The 20,697-nt window shown below is 35.3% G+C and overlaps 1 protein-coding gene across 1 annotated transcript in view; it reads right to left on the reverse strand.

Annotated features, from left to right (window-relative positions):
- Window positions 1–252: 252 nt before the first annotated feature.
- BMP5 (bone morphogenetic protein 5) overlaps window positions 253–20,697 on the reverse strand; it is a 117,553-nt gene continuing 97,108 nt past the window's right edge. The window contains exons 4-7 of the mRNA XM_045498588.1: window positions 18,705–18,899; window positions 7,385–7,461; window positions 5,669–5,779; window positions 253–2,247 (exon numbers count right to left, since the gene is read on the reverse strand). Coding sequence (XP_045354544.1) covers window positions 2,098–2,247; window positions 5,669–5,779; window positions 7,385–7,461; window positions 18,705–18,899 — 533 coding nt within the window. The 3' untranslated portion in view covers window positions 253–2,097. The remainder of the gene's footprint in view (window positions 2,248–5,668; window positions 5,780–7,384; window positions 7,462–18,704; window positions 18,900–20,697) is intronic.

Here is a 20,697-nt window from a genome sequence, read left to right on the forward strand (position 1 = left end):
GCTTAAGTATTACCAAAGTAATACTACAAATTTACTATAATAGTTCTTTGAGAATAATGTAACTGAACATATGTGCATATATGTACATATATTCATATATCTAATTTGAAAAAGTGGGAAAATACTGATGCTAATGATCTACTTTCTTAAATGAAAAAGAACCAGTGGGGTATTTTTCCATCCCTATCATTTTTGCTATTTTCAAAATCTCTTTGTTATTGGAGCCGATTAAGAAGATATTTAATTCATGGATTGTTGCTTTATCCATTTAACAGCGAATTATTTATTAAAAACACAAAAGTTAGTTTTGGCAATTAAAAACAGCATAAAGAGTCAAGTACCCCACGAACATTTTACATCTGATAGCCTTCTAGTCTCAATTCATAACACACATTTTTGTATCCCTCTTAAATACAGCACAGCAGAAACTAGCGTCACACATTTAATAGATTTTAAAATATAGAAATATATTTAAGCAGCACATTTAGAGAATAATATAATAGACTTCCGTTTCTTATTCTTACAATGGCACGCTATTTATTTTAAAATATATTACTTAATGTACCCCCCAATATAGTTATTATCAAATTTTCTTTAAGATAAACTGTATTTTAAAACAACATTGCAATATACCTGAATTACAAATGAACTTATAACATTTTGGAAGCTATTTCTGATATAAGTTTGATCTGAAAGGTCCAAAACATGATTAGAAAGTGGTGCTTTATGAATATTTTAGATGAACTGTAAATAAGCCTAACCATGGAGCCACCAGAAAGAGCAAGTAATCCATCTAAATGTCATCCTTCCCAAAGTAACTGTGTGTTAAAGAGAAGCCTTAGAAGGCAAAGAAAGAAAATAAATTAATTTCAGAGGGAAGAATACACATGCACATACACACAACAGAACCTTCCCGTTTGGAATTATTTGCTCTTGGAGGAAGGTTTACAAAATCCCCTTACAAAATAAGGTTTTCATTGAGCTCATTCTCAAAGATATGAAAAATGGATTTCAGCTGTTCTTTCGAAATGGCAATTCTGTCAAAGCCATTCTGGGGTTTTTGGTAATTTCCTTCAGTTTAGTTTCAGTGCTTTCACCTAAATAAAATCCCTTGCATCACATCAATCAGCAAACTCAGTTTGAAAGGAGAGCTAAAGAAAATGGCTCTGTCGGCATCTTTGCTCCAGTGTGTTTTATGTATGCAGTGACTCTTGTCTGTGGGGAGGGAAGCGGAGCGCATGTAAACGTTTCTTTATTTTGGACTGTTTTTAAATCTGGGGAAAAAAATCTGCAGAAGTCGTGTTCTAGATAATAGGCAGACGTGATTTATTTGAGGTAAGAAGGTTGTACTACGATTTTTTAGTGTTAACTTGGAAAGTTACGGACATAGGCTCAAGCCTGTCTCCACAGAGTTCCTGAAACTTTGAGTGCTTTGCAAAATCTCCAGTCCACAAGCCAGGAAGGAACATACTCCTACAGTTACACCAATTCGGTTAAAGAAAACAGTTATAACAATTGTGTGTCATCTTTCGTCTTCTGTGTTCTGCCTACTGCTTATTTATTCAAATCCAGTTCAAGATTTCACTTTATCTAATGAAGCAGAAACTCTAAAAGAAAACTTGTGTTTATCCAAGCATTTTTGTTTGGGTTGTTCATCTTTTTTTTTGGTTTTAGTTTTATTTCTAAATAAATATCCTATCACAGTTTTCACTGGCACAACATAACTGAATGCGTTCAATTTCCCTCACTGATGACAAAGGAGTCCTGTCTGATTTCAGATAATCATATAAAGATTGTATTAGAAAAAGAATGTTGACATGGAATTGAATTGGACTTAGCATATCCCATTGAATGTCAAACCAGGCTATCTACATTTAATAGACCTATAAAATAGATTTTATTGATAAGGCATCCACAAAGGAGATATATACCATTAAATAAATAAAAGTGACTATATACATGATATCGTACATAGGAACAGAGATGAAATGAGTCAGACTAATTTTATGAAATTCCCTTTTTGTCTGAAAGCATACTTTTTATTTTAGTCATAAACCTTAACACAGATCTTTTTCTTATTACCATTCTTATTTAATATTAATGACAGCCGCATGAGCGCACTACCATATTTCTGTATTTTTTCAAAATGACATTGGAGCTGTCATCAAAGTACAGCACAGAGATGGCATTTAATTTGGTTGGAGCACAACAAGGCTTTGGCACATGGTCAGGAAACATCAGATGAACCTGGGAAAGAAAAACATGTTTTGTTTTTTTTTAAGAAATAAGACATTTTGTCCACAGCTTTCAAATAATATTCCTGTTTTGTCACTCACAGTCCGGTACACCCTTAACCTATCACTCTTCTCCTATTTATGCTCAATGGCTGGGGTGGGGGTTGGAAACTGGTAGTGAAGGATGTATTTTTAAGCATTAACACCTAGAACCAACTCACCAGTTCTAATTATGTGTTGGGGCCTTGAAAAATATTCTACCAAGTAAGGAAAACTCCTTCTATGGAATATTCAGTGGAAATTTTCCTGGGGGAAAGAACATGGCAACCTGCACTGAGTTGCTTTTGGTTAAAAAGACAACTTCTTTAGACTTCATGAGAAGTACAGAAGTTATAAATGCAAATCAGTGAAGTGACACCACGAGATTTCAATCTCAGAAAGATTTGAATCTAAGAATCATTTTTTAAAGGACAATTAAGCAATAAATCACTAAAGTTATGCCAACTCTTAATTTTCCACAGTTAAAGGAAGCATAAAAATCACAGCAAAATATATTCCAGGTACAATCCAAAACTTGTTTTAAAGCAATGATTTCAACTCTTCTCTATAGAATTTTTTGTTACCGGATTGGCTTTGACTTTCTTTCTCTCCTAGCCAAGCGCCAAAAAAGCAGGCCAAGCTAAATCAGAAGCAAAGAGCCTAGATATTTTACAAATTGAATATCCCTCTCCCCCAAAAGCCTAAAAGGTAGCTGTATACTGAAAGTGAAATACTTAAGTAAAGGGTTTACTCTCATTTCCATCAGACTGGCAGTCTGCCTATGATTTGCTATAATTGAGCAAGGAGCCAGAACACGGTTTCCCCTTTCCCACCCACCTACCCTGGCCCTTTCCCCAAAGGGGTTTATGGGAAGTCCCACTGATGAGTCCTGAGGGATCCACAAAAAGCAAATACAGACTCTTAGAGTTTTGGCTGCACAGTGTCCTGGCTGAAATGATATAGGAGCCCTGCATGTGGATAGAAACAGCAGGAAAAATGAGGTGATCTGACATGAACTTGAAATTTCCTAAGACCTCACAAAACTAAAAGTTGGATAGTTTCTACAAATTTCAGATGCAGCTTTTGTCCCTCATCAGCTTTATCTTCCATAACCCACACATACATGATTGATAACCCCTTGTTTCAATGGCCTTGGCAGCTTCACAAAGCAATCATTCTGAAAAAATGGATTGTTCTTGAATAGTTTCTCAAACATATTAGTCACAAATATGCTTGCCTTTAACAACAAACATGCCTGTCTTCTTGTTTCATGTCCTACACAGAACAAACGTAGAGTGCACAATGCCAGGAAAAAAAAAATCAAACTTCCCATGTATGCTTCAAGTTTTGCAATGACTTATGTCCCATATCCCAGGACAGTGATACACAGCAGGGTCTTGTTCCAAGTCCATGTCAGATTTTTTTTAAATGTTTATTTTTTGACACTGCCTTCCAGACTACAGCCCTAAAAGCTGACAGTATGTGCTTGTATATTTATAAGAAAAAAAATGAAAAGAAAAAATCAGAGAAAGGGAGAGTTTTTTGACAGAGTTTTTCAATAATTAAGCAATTCTTAGCCTGAGGGAAACTTTGATATATTAGATGCATATCTCATGAAGCAGAAGTCTGCTGAGTCATTGAGATGACAGCATAAAGAAGCAAAGAATTTTCTGAAAAAGTGTCATTTCTCTATAAGCTAATAGTGACTGTTGCTCTGACCCTACAAAAAGCCAGTGATCATGGCTATTCTTCCAAGGCTTAAAACAGTAGCATTTCTCTCTAAGTAATTGGCTTTTGGGTTATGGTGAAGTCTCATAGGCAAGGATAGATGGCTAGAGTTCACATAGTCTTTTTACTGGAGGAGGTTTGAATACAACTTGAAGACCTGCCCATTCCCCAGAAATGATCTCCTGTATCAAGAAGTGCTTCTATTTATAAAAAGCAAAGACGAAAGCATAACAAATCTTAAAATTCTCACAGGAATTTACTCTATACTTTGCATATGGCACAGAAGTAGACAATCTCATTACTCAAGCATAAAAAGAATATTTTAAATGAAAGCCCTTCAAAATATACATTTGTTTTATCTCTGGCTTTTTGTTTTGTTTTGTTTTGTTTGTTTGTTTGTTTGTTTGTTTGTTTTTACTCTAAATTATTTCCAAAGTTTTTGACAATATCCATGCTCTAGTTGCCACAGATGTGTGTCTTTGGTGTCTAACTATTCTCTAGTACCTATGATGTCAGTGAAGAGAATAGAAAATACCAAGTCATTCAAGGATTAATCTGTCAATTTAGATATACCCTTTCTTATTCAGAAGAAAACTGGGATAGTCTTTCCATTAGCTTTAAATTTTAAATTAATTCTGAAACAATCCTCTGAAGAGTCAACTCACAAATTCTAATAGTTATGTTTCTTATTGGCCACAAACAAGACTCACCCACAAAGATTTTTTTTTTCTTATAGCTACTGCTCACCTACTGCCATCCACCAAATAACCACTCTGTCACTAAATCTTAAATCTCAAATACTTTGTTCTCTTCCTTCTATACTGATGACATACAGTTAAAATATTTGTATTAACCTAAACATTAATTTGTAATTATATCAGTCTATTGCACCTTCTAGAAGCCTTTCACTTAGTCTTCCAGACTTCCCCACTGCCAAATCAGTAAGTCATATACCATAAGGCAGGTATGTCAGAGTCTCAAGAGGTTTCTCGAGCTCATTAGATACAGTAGAATCATTTAGACAGCATGAAACCAACACTTAACTATTGTTTTCACAAAAATAAGCCCAGGATATTGGAGATTAAATCACTGCTAAATTCCTGAGTGAGGAAGGGAAGAAAAGAAGATTAAATCCACCTTAAAGATTATTTAAAACAAACAAACAAACAAACAAAACCTAGTATCAAGAAATAGAAACGAGTCTTCTACTTACATTCTATTCGAAGAACTTTCATAATACGAAAATATGTTGTGGAACATTCTTAAATAATTAGAGTAAAAGCGCTCAGATGAAATTCAGTAAGGCTATTATTCAATGTTTTTGCAATGATTACTAATGAATTGCTAGGTTAGAAATGGCCCTTGGGAACCTGTGTGGTTAGTCATATTGCATAGTGAAGAAATCAGTGCAGAGTGACTACTTCATGTGGTTACTCCAATTTTCCTAGCTGAATCCTTCCCCATTCTGGAATCAGGATTATTCTTTAAACAAGCCCAAATGTCCTGACTATATCCACAATTGTTAGTTTGGCTCTAAAAAATACCAAAGGAGTTTTAAAAGAAAAAATCATACATTTATAGCTATAAATGGATGCTTCCCTTTAAAATAACTTTTATATGATGCTTGCATCATAAACCACTTTCAATTCTACAAAAACAAAGCATACCAGAGTCTGAACGATGGCATGGTTGGTGGCATTCATGTGGGCATTGAGTGGAAAAGAACATTCTCCATCACAATAAAATGCAGCATATCCTTCTGGTGCTATAATCCAGTCCTAAAATACACACACACACACACACACACACACACACACACACAAACACAGAAGACAAAACAAAACAAAACAAAGGAGGAGGAGGAGGAGAAAAGAAATCACCAAAATAAAAATAAAGTAATTCTTGAAGAATACCCATATTTAGTTTAGATAGGTTTCTCTTCTTCATCCAACAATTATTCTAACATGACAGCCTCCCTCAAGCCATTAATTTATTTTTAGGTTCAAGTTTACAACACAAGTATAAATATTTTCACAAGAAATTGCCCTCTGTAATTTTTCCCAAGAGGTTGCTATGTAGGATATTCATAGTATGTATTAATTCATGTATTCATGAATAAAACCATAATCATTAAATAGCATTGTAAATATTGTTTAAACAGGAAATGATGAACTTTGGAAAGTTCAAGTGAACCAGAAAGGAAAAGAAGAATAAACTTAATTGAGATAATTCCCATTACTTCTTAATAACTCATTCCTGGTTTTAGAAGTCTGACAACCTCCTAAAGCTTTAATATTTGTTCCTTTTTCTGTTTTTCTTTCCATTCATGTGTTAACTTTATAGTCTCCTTAGAAGAAATAATTTGGAGCAAACTCTTGAGAAAGGCACATGAAATTTTTTAGGAAGCCAAAAAATTGGCATGTGGAATGGTTGTCCTGATTTTTTTTTCCCCAAGAAGTAAAACTTGGTCCAAATATAAACTTACTGAATGAATCATGTTGAAGGTTTATCATAAAATTTTTAAATGCTTACATTTTATTATTACTTTTCAATGAGATAACTCAAATTCTGCAAATCCATTATAATCGGATAATATAATCTAAAAACTTCAATTTAAACTATCAATACATAAAGCCATTAAAAACTATTTTGGTTGGGGCACCTGGGTGTCTCAGTCGGTTAAGCATCCAACTTTGGCTTAGGTCAAAGCCACGGTTTGTGGGTTTGAGCCCCGTTGGGCTCTGTGCTGACAGCTCAGAGCCTGAAGCCTGCTTTGGGTTCTGTGTCTCCCTCTCTCTCTCTGCCCCTTTCCCACTAGTACTCTGTCTTTCTCTCAAACATAAATTTTAAAAAAAATTAGAAAAATTAAAAAAAAAACTATTTTGGTTAAATTCTCTTCCTCACCCTCTTTGTGAAGCACTTGTAAAAGACAGCAATAAGATTTTTTAAGTTCAAGAAAAATGTTTTTTTTTTCTGTAGATCTACTTATTAATAACATTATAGACAAGGATTCTGTTTCCTAGCTCTTGAGTTTGAGACCATAAGGGGGCAAATGCTGTTACTCAAGTAAATCTGAAAAATTGGTATAAAATTAAAACTTTGGGATATGTAAACAACAGCACCTGTTTTTCCACTTTCTAAGTATCATAGGATTATGTTTCTTCTTCAGCGTAGTTGTTTTTTTACTGTAAACCCTAATAATGATGTTTCAATGGCAAAAGGATAAGGGAGAAATAAAAATGATGTGGGTAACTTATATACTGAATAGTCATATCAAATATAATTGGTTAGTATATTGGAAATATTACTAACAAAGGTTAAGAATAACTCTGGATTTATAATAAAATGGGAAAGAAGCACCCTAGTTAACTGACCATTCTTACCTGCCATCCCAGATCCCGGAAACTCACATAGAGTTCATGCTTCCTACAGGCTTGTTTTTGTTCACTTGTGTTATAATCTGAAGGTAAAAATCAGATTTTAAAGACAAGGCAGCTTAGCAGGTATCATAATGTTTCTTTTGTGAGATCACTGATAAAATTAAAAAGAAGCTGTATTTAAAGTTGTAAACTAGGAGTTCGAATCGTAAACTAGGAGTTTGAAGCCAGAGCCACCTAATTAATTATGTGAACTTTAGGCAAATCACTTGTCATGAGTTTCTTCTTCTGTAAAATGTAGAAGATACCATTTACCTTCTGAGGTTCTAACAAGAATTTAGTTAGACTCCCTGCTTTATGGTGCACGGTCTGATGCCTGCCATTCATTGAGTACTAGTTGCTCAATGAATGCTCATTTATTATTTCACACTGTAGTGGTACTTCTTATATTTGTATACATTAAATGCTCATACAATGTTTTTTTAACATCTTCCATGAGGTAGACACTGGGAAGGTACTAACTGGGATCTTACTGAGTTGATTTTAATTCACTAAATTCAGAATACTCAAAGTTGAGCTTTTGATGTTCTCCCAAAACCTGTCCAATCTGTAAACCCCTCCATTTTTGACTGAGGGCAGCTTCCCCCCAAAAAAGAGAGAAAGTGTCAAAATATACTCTGCTTTTTCCTCTTGCTCTTACATCCGGCCTGCCAAGAAACCCTACACATGCTACCTTCGAAGTGGTCCAAAATCCACCTACTCTTACCACCTCCACGACTAGCCCTGGTTCAAGCCACGTCAGCTTTCGCCTGAATTACTGCAATATTCCCATTCCTAATTCCCTTTGCTTCTGTTCTTGCTCTTCTACAACAAAGCAGTCAAGTAGACCTTCTAACAAGTAAATCAAATTCTATCACTCCCCAGCAAAAAGTCCCACTCTGGTCTCCCCATATCACTAAGTGAAATATCTTTACAGTGGTTTACAAGTTCCTGTATGATTTGACCCCATCATCTCTCTCACTCATTTCCTATTAAACTTCTTCTCCTTTACTCCATTCTGGCCATTATACCTCCTTGCTGTTTTCTACCCAGGTCAGCTTCCGCCCATCTTAGGGGCCTTTATACTCACTCTTCCCTCTCCCTGAAATGCCTACCCCTTGGATTTGGATATATCCAAAAGTTATATATATCCAAAAGTTGAGGAAGCTATAGGCATTCCTCAACTTTTCACTTAAGCATCATCTTGTCCGTGAAGCCTTCACTAACTACCCTGTTTAAGATCACAACTCCCACCATGATATTCCTGATATCCCTCACTTTGCTCTTATTTTTTTTTCCATTTCACTTACCATCTTTTAATATGCTATACCTTTTATTCATTTATTATGTACATTGTTTCTTGTCGGTTTCCTCCCACTAGAGTATAAGTTCCAGAGGGCCAAAATCTTGTTCGGTTCTGTTTGGTTCACTGATATATCCCACATTTCAGAAGTAGTTTCTGACATATAGTAGGTACTCAATAAATATTTGAGGAATATATAAATGAATTCCTCAATGTGTTCCACAAATAACTTGAAGCAAAGGAAATATATGATTTCCTTTATATATTTTAGAATATAATTTGCAAAACTCACAATCTTTTATAATTACTTAAAAGAATTAAGAATTTTTTAAAAAAGAATTAAGGTTAAATAGAGAGCCTCCATATTGTATCCAGACTAAAGCAAAACATCAAAGAAACACAGAACTTTATAGAAACTCTATGTTGCCTTCCTTAGAGCTTACTCACACTTTATACATATAACATTCAAAAAACCAACCCATTTTTTATTATTTCCAATATGACATATGAAAGAGGAAAAAATGTAGGGTAAGGGAGCCAGCAAAATAACTTATTTTCAAAGAAGACAGCTATTTCTTTCTTTTAGGAACAACTGCTACATTCACTCTGACAGTCATCTCTGTTAAATCAGTGTAGTTGTTTACTACACAGAGTAGTCTGTCTTAAGATGTCACCTTCCAGTTTAATTATTCTCAACCTCTAATGAAAATGTAGACATTTCAAAGATCCATCGAGTCTGTCTTAGCAGGTCTTGCCATCCACTTTTCACAGTTACTTCATGTAGTTATTTATTTAATTTCTGCCTAGAGGGGCACCTGGGTGACTCAGGCTGTTAAGCATCCTACTCTTGGTTTTGGCTCAGGTCATGATCTCATAGTTTGGTGAGTTTGAGCCCTGCATCTGGCTCTGCACTGGCAGCATGGTGGCTGCTTGGGATTCTCTCTCTCTCTCTCTCTCTCTCCCTCTCTCTCTCTCTCTCTCTCTTTGTCCCTCCCCTGTTCGCACTTGTCTCTGTCTCTCTTAAAAGAAATAAATATACTTTAAAAAATTAAAAAAGAATTTTTAAAAATCTCTGCCTAGAAAACAAAATAATGATTAAATATTGAACTCAGGCTTTTTTACTTCTAGATCAGAGTTATCCCTGCTGTGCAATTAGCTTTATTAAAACAAATTAAATATGTAGACAATGACAGAAAATGGAGAAAAGAGAATGTATTTGAAATACAGCACTCTTATTCTTTGGGCAAAGAATATTCTTTGGGCCATACAGAATACAGCACTCTTATTCTTTGGGCAAATTCTTCTTGGGGCAGAATAAGAATTGCACAGGGAATCAATTTTGCCCAGGACAAAATTGGACAAGCATGCTGTAACAGTAAATACAAGAACATGAAAGGGAATAGTTGCCTGTGTAATTTTTAGGGGAAAGAAATAATTGATTCTGGTGTTATTTTGATTCTATAAATTTTTGAAATTCAGAAGAAAATAAAAGTCAGCAATGCAGTAGACCAGGGGTCAGAAAACCTTTTCTTTAAAAAGATAGTAAATATTTTAGTCTATGGGGTCTACCATTACAATGAGTGAACCTTGCCACTACAGCGTGAAAGCAGCCATATACTAATGTAAATGGATAGATATGGCTATATTCCAATAAAACTTTACTTTTGGAGGCTAAAATTTGAACTTCATATGATTTCTACAGGAAACAAAATTTTATCCTTCTTTTGAGTCTTTTTCAAACATTTAAAAATGTAAAACCTATTCTTAGAAATTGGGTCATACAAAAAGAGGCCATGAGTCCTTACTTCGCCAACCCCTGCATTAGACAATAACAGGAATATTATTCATTCATCCTTGTCTTAATTAAAACCATCAAATATGAATAAAGACATTGTAGCCAATAACACATACAAGTATATATGAAAAGCCATAAACTACATATATGGTTACATGAATTCCATGTTTATAAAAAGAGAAAGTAAAACTTAAAAGTCAAATAGATCTGTTCCATCTATGCAACTTTTCATGAAGGCTAAGTGATGTATATAATGTAACATCGCATAAAGGTAACGAGCAATGAAATTTATAACAGAATCTGGTTCCAAGAGTCTGATTTCATAAAGCATTAGGACCATATGTTTATTCTGTCAGAAATAAAAATTAATGGATGAGTGAGGTGAATGTGGTACCAAAACCAGCAAAGCCTACAATTAGGTTTACTATAAATGGTTGGCAGAATAAACTAAAGGAGGAAGGGCAAGGAAATTAAATTTATATCTTTAAAAATTATTGATTGACAGCTCTTTGAAAATTATAATGAAAGGGACATAATGCCACTGTAGATTAACCTGCTGAAAAATGAAGAATTCTGCCAGAAATTATTAAAATGTTCTGTTGCCACAACCACACTAGAAAAGTATGCTAACATTCCTCAACCACAATGGAGGTGTTACAAATGCATCATTTCTTTGTTTTGTCTCATAATGGTAATAATATTGAGAAACCAGTGCCAATATTGCAAATATTGCTAAATACTTTATGCAAATTTCTTTATGATCAGTTTCTGCAAACAGTGCAAGTTTAATCTTTTCTTTTAAGGAGTTATTTTGTCTTAGAAAAAAATTGTGAAAAAAATATGGAGGTTAAAAGTAGCAAAAATCAATAATCCTGAACTCTACATAGGACTTCAATGGTCTGTCTACTAGTCTCTGAAAAACATTCAAGTAAATAGACATGGGTTAGTTTAGCTATGAAGTAGGCCAGAAAAATTAAATCCAGACAACTCCATATACCAATATGGGTTTTCTTTCTTTCTTTCTTTCTTTCTTTCTTTCTTTCTTTCTTTCTTTCTTTCTTTTCTTTCTTTCTTTCTTTCTTTGAAATCTAGTATGAGCTTCTTCAGTGGGTGAAATATAGACATACCTATAAAGAAAAGAAAAAAAAATACCCAAAACACAATTTAACACTCAAGCATGTCAAAAGCTTAAATAAGTCAAATATGATGAGAAACTATGCTTCAAACTAAAAGAGGTGTTAGCATTCTCATGCTCAGGGACCAACAGAAAAAAGGAAGTCAGCACCTAAGCAGCAGGGTTTTCACTAATTTATAGAAAATGGAAATGACAAGTGAATGAAGGTCTAAGAGGTAAAGAAGCAGGAATAATACTAAAATAGACTGATAATGTAAATCTTGATATGGCACTGGGGGGGTACAGAAATTCATGATAAACTCCAAACACATAACAATCCCTTTCAAAGATAACGGATTTTCAAAATGCTACCGCCATTCTATCTTAATCACCATCTTCTAAAGCCAATGAATCCCTCTCTTGAATTTATGCACAATCCGCTAGGAACTACTGTTATTGATTTGTGTAGCAGTAACTGTGTTCTTCTACGTACAAATGTCTGACACAGAACAGATTACAACAAAATAATAACTATCTGCTGTGTTTGTTGAATTCTGGTTAGCAAGGCATCTATGTGGGTGATCCAACTAATATCTTCAACTTTGAACTTACTGATGTAAAAACTGTCCACAAACCTGAGTTTCCAACTCCCCACCAGGCATTTCTAAATAAAAGCTTCCTAAATGCCTCCTACTCACTATTTTTACTTCTGACCTTACACTCTTAAGATGCTACCCTTCAGATCACTACTTTGGTTAACAAGATCACTGTCACCCAATGGCCCAAGTGAGAATGTTTAGTAAGTTTCTTGATTTTCTTTCTTTCTTCTTCATGTCCTACACTACATTAGTCCACAAAGCCCATTGACCGACCCATTTCTAGTCTAGATAACCTTTTGGAAACCCCGTGCTCTCTTGGTTACCTCACACTTCCTCAACATCCTCTTCCAGTAACTTTGACCTAGGATAACAGTTCATCCCTGCTTTCCTCCTCCATCTCTCACCATAGTCTTCTGTCTCTTTTACGGAATTGCTTTTTGTCCTTGCTTATATTTAAAGTACTGATGCTCCCACAGGAAGCTCTATTTTTTTTTCTTTTACTTTATTTTCTGTGTCACTGTCAAGTCCTAAGCTTCATCTAACAATCTGGGCTCATATCCATATCATTTTCCTATACCTTCCACTTATTCTTGACACTCTCATCTCCCAAAGCCTGTCTCACCACCCGCTGCTGGCCCCATCCCACATGTTTTGGTTTCCACTTCCCCTTTCTCCAATCTATAATCTTTGCTACTTGGAGTGTTGGACTAGCCTCCTAGTCATTATCTGGGCTTTCGATTTCCTCCCTTGGCATCCCATCCTTCACTCTGATGCCAAGTTTAACTTTTTGAAATGCATAGCTGATTATGGTACTCCTTTTTCCAATTTCCGGATGAAGACACCATAGTTCCTAACTATCACATACCCTACTCTTTATAATTTGGTTCCTGCATACTTTTCTAGTTTTTCTCACACCTCTCACACAAAGCAACTTGCATGCCCAGATATTTAACATGGATTCATGGCTCTGTAACTGCACATCCATCTGAAATGGCTTCACCTCTCTTTCCATTTCTGGAAAATGTCTATTATTTCTCATATAAATCCCTCATGAAGTCTTTTGAGCCATACTTGGTATTGCTTAGGTGCTCACTCCTTCCTACTATTACACTACCTTATATCTACTCTAATAGAATTGGCCTCCTAATAATTACTAACTCTCATGTCTTTCCTATTGTCTGTGGGAGTGGTTTTTAAGAGGCAAATTCCTTAGTTATCCATCTTTTATCAGCATATAGTTAATACTGTGCTTATTGCACAATGGGTGCTTATTTATTTAAAAAAATTTTAATGTTTATTTATTTTTGAGAGAGAGTGAGAGGCAGGGAGAGGGGGACAGAGGATCCAAACCAGGCTCTGTGCTGACAGCAGAGAACCCAAAGTGGGGCTCAAACTCACGAACTCACGGACCATGAGATCATGACCTGAGCCCAAGTCAGACTGAGCCACCCAGGTGCCCCAATGGGTGCTTATTTAATATTGAATACATTTATTTTACAATAAATCATGCCCAGATGTATTCTCTCTATGGATTCTTTCTAGACAGAGAATTGGCAACAGACACAATCCATTAATGTCTATTGACGAATTTATTTTATATAATTAATTGCTCAGATAGACTGGCCAAATTAGTGAAGGCCTCTAAAATCCTTCTTGTGGGGCGCCTAGGTGGCTTGGTCGGTTAAGCGTCCGACTTCGGCTCAGGTCATGATCTCATGGTCTGTGATTTCGAGCCCCGCATCGGGCTCTGTGCTGACAGCTCAGAGCCTGGCGCCTGTTTCAGATCCTGTGTCTCCCTCTCTCTCTGCCCCTCCCCTGTTCACACTCTGTCTCTCTCTGTCTCAAAAATAAATAAACATTAAAAAATAAAATAAAATAAAATCCTTCTTGCTTCTGAAGTCTCAAAGGCCAAGAAACTCCAATAAGCAGGAATATTGGTACTTTTTAGGGAGAGAGCTTCTAGTTTTCTCTGATATAAGAGTCTGAACTCTTTATGCACCAGTTCTGAAACACCAAACCATATAACTCATTAAGAATTAACAGTGATAATGGCTTATACCAAATAAGCCATGTACCAATGTTCTCAGTTTTTTGTTAATATTAATTCATTTAATTCATTTAATTAATCAGTTCATTGAATTAATTCAATTATCATCTGAGGGGGCAAATACTATTAACATTCTCACTTTACAGATGAAGAAACAGAGATAGGGAGAGGTGACATCTTGTCCAAGATTTTACAAATAGTAAATGGTGGACTCAGGATTAAATGACAAAATCCTAAATAGATAACAGATAAATAAATGTACAGATAGATAATATGTGCACAAAAATAATTGTTGCTTTAGGAGGGATTTCCAAAATTTTGCATGATTCAGGGCACAAGTAACAGTTTTTAGTGTTAACTATTAAATAAATCAAGTGAATTAGAAACATTCTCACAGGTGCAGCCTTGTAGGGTTTCCACTGCAACCGTGATCTTGAGAGCCCCAATTTGGAAACAACCAAAATGCTGTTTAAGAGTGGCATGACTAAATCTATCCTGACACACACACTGCTGACTATATTGCAACAGTTAAAAAGAATGGGGTCACTCTATTTGAAAGATGGCTGAGACATATTGTTTTTTAAAAAATCCATAAAACCAACTCTATGACATTCTGGAAAAGCCAAAACTTTGAGGACAATAAGGAGACCGGTGGTTTCTAAGGGGAGAGAGAGATGAATAGCCAAAGGAAAGAGGATTTTGAGGACAATGAAAGTACTCTGTATGATATCATCATGATGGATACATGTCGTTATATATTTGCCCAAACCCACAGAAGGTACAAGACCAGGAGTTAACCCTGATATAAAGTATGAACTTTGAAAAGTTATAGATTCTTCCTTGTGATTCATCCTTGGTAAGAAAGGCACCATTCTAATGAGTAACATTGATAATGGGGGAGGCTAAGCAAGTCTGGAGCAGCGGTATGTGGGAAATCTTTGTACCTTCCTCTCAATTTTGTTGTGAGCCTAAAACTGCTCTAAAATAGTCCTGAAAACTACATAAGATATATAATTTACGTAATTAAAAACACATAATAAAAATATATTCTCCACAAGAGATGTATATAATGAGGAAAAGATTTGCAAATACATGTACAAAGAAGTACAAATACCATGTTGATATGTGTATCAGAGTAACCTATTTCAAAAGTATTTAGGGGATCAAGAGAGAATTTTAGTTTTGGTTATTATTTGCTTATTTTTAAGTAATGAAAATATGTGTTAATTACATGATATAAAACCTTTTGGGGAAATAATTGTAATTAATTGTTCTTTCTGGTTTTGATTAACATCAGTCTGTCCAAGAGGCATGACTTCATATTGTATGTATTAGGCAAAAGATAGTGCCTATCAGAGTTGAAAATACATACAAAATGTTTCCATTCCAATGACTCTTTGAACTAGTTGGCCTAAGAAATCACCAAGATCTTAGGCAGAGCCACTAATGATTGGATTCACCTTCAACTACACTGAGTATCCAGCACACAATAAGCAGACTTTTCAAGATCTGCAGTGAACGAGGACTTGCCATTTGTCTTACAGTTCTTCCAAATTCTTAATACTCCATTCTTTTCAGCACTGATATAGTCCTTAGAACAGCATCTTGTTCTCAGCAGATTCTTTACAATCTTATCAACCTAGTACATATAGCATTTTTAACCTAACTAATAAAATAGCTATTACTTCCAGTTCCTTCCTCCACATGTAAAATTCAAATAAACATCCATTGTGCTGCCTCATGGGGAGGCAATATCTCCCGCAATGTGTCTGCTCAAACTCCTTGCCAAAAATCTGAACAGAAACAAAGAGGGACAGGTTCTACAGAAAATCTGGGTACTGTGGCACTGTGTATACTCCCCTGAAAGAGGAATTTAGTTTTCTCCATACAATGGACACGTTAATTTACTTAACAATTCCTATTTTGTGCTAGACAATGTTCTAGGCTCTTCCATAGAGCGAGCCTACAGAACAAAGGGTTACTAAGAAGTTGGAAGGCAAGAATCTTTGAAAGAGAAAAGAAATTGGGTAGAGAAAGTGAGAATGACCTGGGTTTTAATTCTCCTGCATTAACTGAGACTTTTGACATTTGGCAATATGCTTTGGAGAAGAACAAAATGCAATCAGGTAAACATCTAATACAACTCTCTTCCCCCATTGGCTTCTTTCTTAGCCATGTAGTCTTCAAACAGTAATTTATTGTAAAGGCTTAGTGCTATTACAGCATTTATTATTTATATTTGAATAATTTTAAAATTTCACTGGCATTTCAAGTCTCCTAAGTATCAAATTTTGTGTTTATATTAGCATTCCCTTTCCTTAAACCCCTGTCTGTTAGGCCAAATCCTATGAGACTTCTTCCCGTCTGCTTGATTACTACCTATTGAAAGGTTACGTCTCCTAGACACAAACCAGCTACTTTCTTTCTTATTATCAAAATATGAACATGCTCCAAAACATCTACCACATATTTCACAGAAATGGCTGCCAATGACAAACTTTTTAAAAAGAAAATATTGGTCTGTATTAGAATAATTTTGTACTCTAAACAGTGTTAGGAAACTGGTGAAAAGTTACATGATTTCTGCTCCATGTGTTTTATTCATCTCTAGTTATGGAAGTACATTTGTTACTTGTGGTCAGAAAGAGAAGATAAATAGAGTTCACCAACAGGGAAAAGAACTTTGATGATTTCAGTCTCTGGAACGCCTCTGCCACAGTCGTTACAAGCTCCAATAATAAGTATGCAACTTGCACTTTTCCCTTTGTGACTTCCTAAAAAACTATTCACTATTCTATACATGGTTAACAAAACTTTTTCTTAATGCAGTCTGCTACATCAAATTAAAAACATTTCAACCAATTTCAGAACCATTCTACATGAAAAGAAAAATATACAACTTTGACAGGCTAGTATTTACAGGGAAGAAAAGGTCTTAGAAAGTTATTTTTCTCCATCTTTCATATGAAGCAATTATAATTTTTGCCAAACTAAATATCTTGTGAAGATCTTTATAAAATAGCTTTGTAACAAGGCACAAATATCATGTTTTACTTTCTAGTGAAAAATATGGCTAAACTTATTTGTTGAAAAATCATTTTAAAACATTGCTCTATATGTAGTATGTAGTTTAGTAAAATGTAATTTCATAAAATCTATCCCCATTTCTGTTGCTGGATACATCAAATAGACTTCTTAGGAAGCTTCCAGTGAACTCCAGCTTAGTATGTTTGTGGAGCGTCCCAGGTGTAAAAAACTTAATAAAATGTATTATTTTGGTTTTATTTATAATCATTTCTTAACACACATATACATGTGAGTAACAAAAAAGTGCAGTATGATTTGTCAGTTTCAAGTGATTGAGGGAAAAAAATGAAGATTTCAGGAATAACGGCAAATATTGTCTGAATGTCTTTTTGGAAGAGTAAAGCATTCTAATTTGTTTGAATACCATATGCAGGGATCTTGTCTGTTTTGTTCACCAGCTCATCCATTGTGCCTGGCAAGTACACTCCATATGGTGGCCATTAACATAGAACACATACTTTTCAAATGAACGAACATCTTGTACTCAGTTGGGATGTTCTAGGGTAAATTTTCCCCTTCAAACAGATTTATTTTTTATAGATAAAGAAAATTTCTTGGAATAAAATAGCCATCATTTCCATCTAAGAAAGGCTTACGAAAATCTGTTTGCAGCCTGGACTAAACAAGGTACTTACTGGTATAAATAATATGATTCAATAACTTCAGATTTTGGCAGTTAACCATTCATTCCAAGCTACTATACTTTTATCTTCCTTTCCTATCAATTAATAGATTAACTTGCAAGTACATTGGGATAATTGTGCATCTGTAATATTTTGTTATTAAATGTTATACATATGTGTGTACGTACATACACATACTTAAAGCAGATTATCTAGACAATAGTGTCCAAATAATTAGTGGAAATGGAAATATTATCCTAATTTCCATTTAATCTGTCCTGCTTTTATTGTCAGAAAAAAAAATGTAAACTGCATGATTCACATGTATCGCTTCAAGTACTAAAGAAGTATTTTTCTGTTGAATCTACCTGGTTACCCATCCATATTTGAGAGGTTCTGGGAGATGTCAACTCAGCAAGTTGTGCAGTTCAGTTTTGGCTAGACTCTGTTGACGTAGCCATTTCATAATTTTATTACTGCCAGCTTGATTTTAATTTGAACTGAATCTTTCAACATACAAAGGCGAGTCGTACTTACTTTGCAATGCACAACTGAGTGATTCAGTGATGAAACAGTCTGAGGATGTTCGAAACATTGCTGCATGATTTAATAGACCAAACAAAGGTATATCCAAAGGGTAAATTTATTGTGGCTACTTGATTTGCAACATATGACCCCATAACTCTCTGCACACAACTGCTGCTCTGGTTTTATCTTACCTCCAACACTGGACATTCTGGAGGAGTCCTGATGAGAGTTGGATTTATTGCGGTTTTGATTTTTCCGTTTGTTCGCCGCTCTCACAGATCGAAGAAGTACCTCACTTGCCTTGAAGAAGGCCACCATGAACGGTTGTTTTGACTGAGGCCCATGTCTTCCCACGAGACCAGCGGATTTTACATTGATACTTCGTCCTAGAATGGAACGCACAAGCACTTGGTTTATGAAAAGAGCTAAAGTTTACCTGCCGTGAGTGAATTCTGAGGGTACTTTGAAAAAGTAACATTACTTTTTAAAACATGATCAGAATGTTTTCTTTGCAGGCCACAGATTTTTATAAACATTGAGAGTTTGCTGTTACAGACAATTATCCATGCTTGGTTTTCCATTTTGCTTCATTCTTCACCACAGAACACCCTCAGGCTGCCTTCACTAGCTGATCCTTCTCAGACCTGGAAGTCAGCAATATTTTATATGGAAAGGCTTGACTACCATCAGCCTGGAAATGTCCACATTAAGTAACAATTTCAAAAATATTAGCTACGGGCTCTTCTGCATTAAATGCCCTATAATTTTCCTCTAAGTGATAAAAGCCGAATGGCTGGCTGGGTGTTTCTACTTTCTCCAGCTTTTGCACGCCTTTCAAGTGTTAATTAGTGCTGATAGCCTTCCCCCTTCACCTCTGGCCTGTGCCCAGCAAACTTTACAAAGCTATAGCTCCACTAAAAGCTCCTCACGGGTCATTCTGCAAGTCCCTGCTGGGGATGGAGGTTTGCTTTAAATTCCAGTTCTTTCTTGACCTCAGAAGTATTTTGAAGTAATCATGGAAATGTCAGAGTCCCTCCCTTTCTGAGTTTTGACACACCTGGATGTTTACTGAAAGGATTTCACAAGTTGTTAATGGAGCCTGGAGATTCTCAGAAAGGAGACAAGACTCCAGGTGAGTTTGGAGACTCACCTTTGTCTCTAAACCAGCCTGCATCCCAGACCCTTCTGGGGCTGTCGGTGTGGTTGTGTATCAGAGAATGATTGCAACCAGAGCCTGTACCAGGAATGCATTAGAAGTCAAGGTGTCTTAGAGACTAGAAGTAGATGTTGATAAAGAACCTCTCCCATTGGGTAGTGATACTAATACTCACAGTAATGCCAAATGTGTTTGGAACATTGGCAATATATGTGCCAGGCATTTTTCTAAGTGTTTTCCATATGATAATTAATTTGATTCTACAGATACCCTAGGAGTTAGGTGTTAACTATTTTCCCCTTTTGACAATTCACTCTTGTTCTGCTCTTCTAATTTAAAAAAATCACTGAAAATTATATATATTATATAAATATATGTAATTTATATATGATTATAAAGAAATATATATATAATTTTCAGATACGTGTGTGTGTGTGTGTGTATATATATATATATATATATATATATATATATACATATATAATCTTCCAGTGCTAGTCTGATATCTAGTTCTATGAAAATCACCCAAGGTGGAATAACTGTTTAACCTTAGGTTGTAAATTTAGTTGAGAATTGCTAAAAACTCATGCAAAGTTTCTACTCTAGATACAGAAGTTACCAATCTTTTAAGAGTAATATATATATAATGTGGCTTGAAATATGTGCATGATTGACTCTGCCTCACCCCCTGAGAGATGAGCATGTTTTCTTAAAATATTTATTCAGTAAAGACTGTGGAGTAACCTCAGTCCATTATAAGACCTGACCCACCTTAGAAGAAAGGGAAGGAAAACAAGTCCTTGAAACGGCATCAATGGCATTTTAGCAAATAAACTCTTGCTCTTAACAAAATTTATTTTGGCAGCATAAACACTTTTGTGTATACTTGTATTGTGCAGAGACCTTCTACCGTCAGAAAATGAGACTGTGTCATGTGAGGCTGTGCAGCTGTTGAGAGGGACACAGAGGTCCTTTAAATGTGGAGGTATTGGTTAAAAGAGGGGAAAAAAGAAGAGTGCGTGCTAATC

The sequence above is a fragment of the Leopardus geoffroyi genome, chromosome B2 (genome assembly GCF_018350155.1).
Source record: "Leopardus geoffroyi isolate Oge1 chromosome B2, O.geoffroyi_Oge1_pat1.0, whole genome shotgun sequence".
Lineage (NCBI taxonomy): Eukaryota > Metazoa > Chordata > Mammalia > Carnivora > Felidae > Leopardus > Leopardus geoffroyi.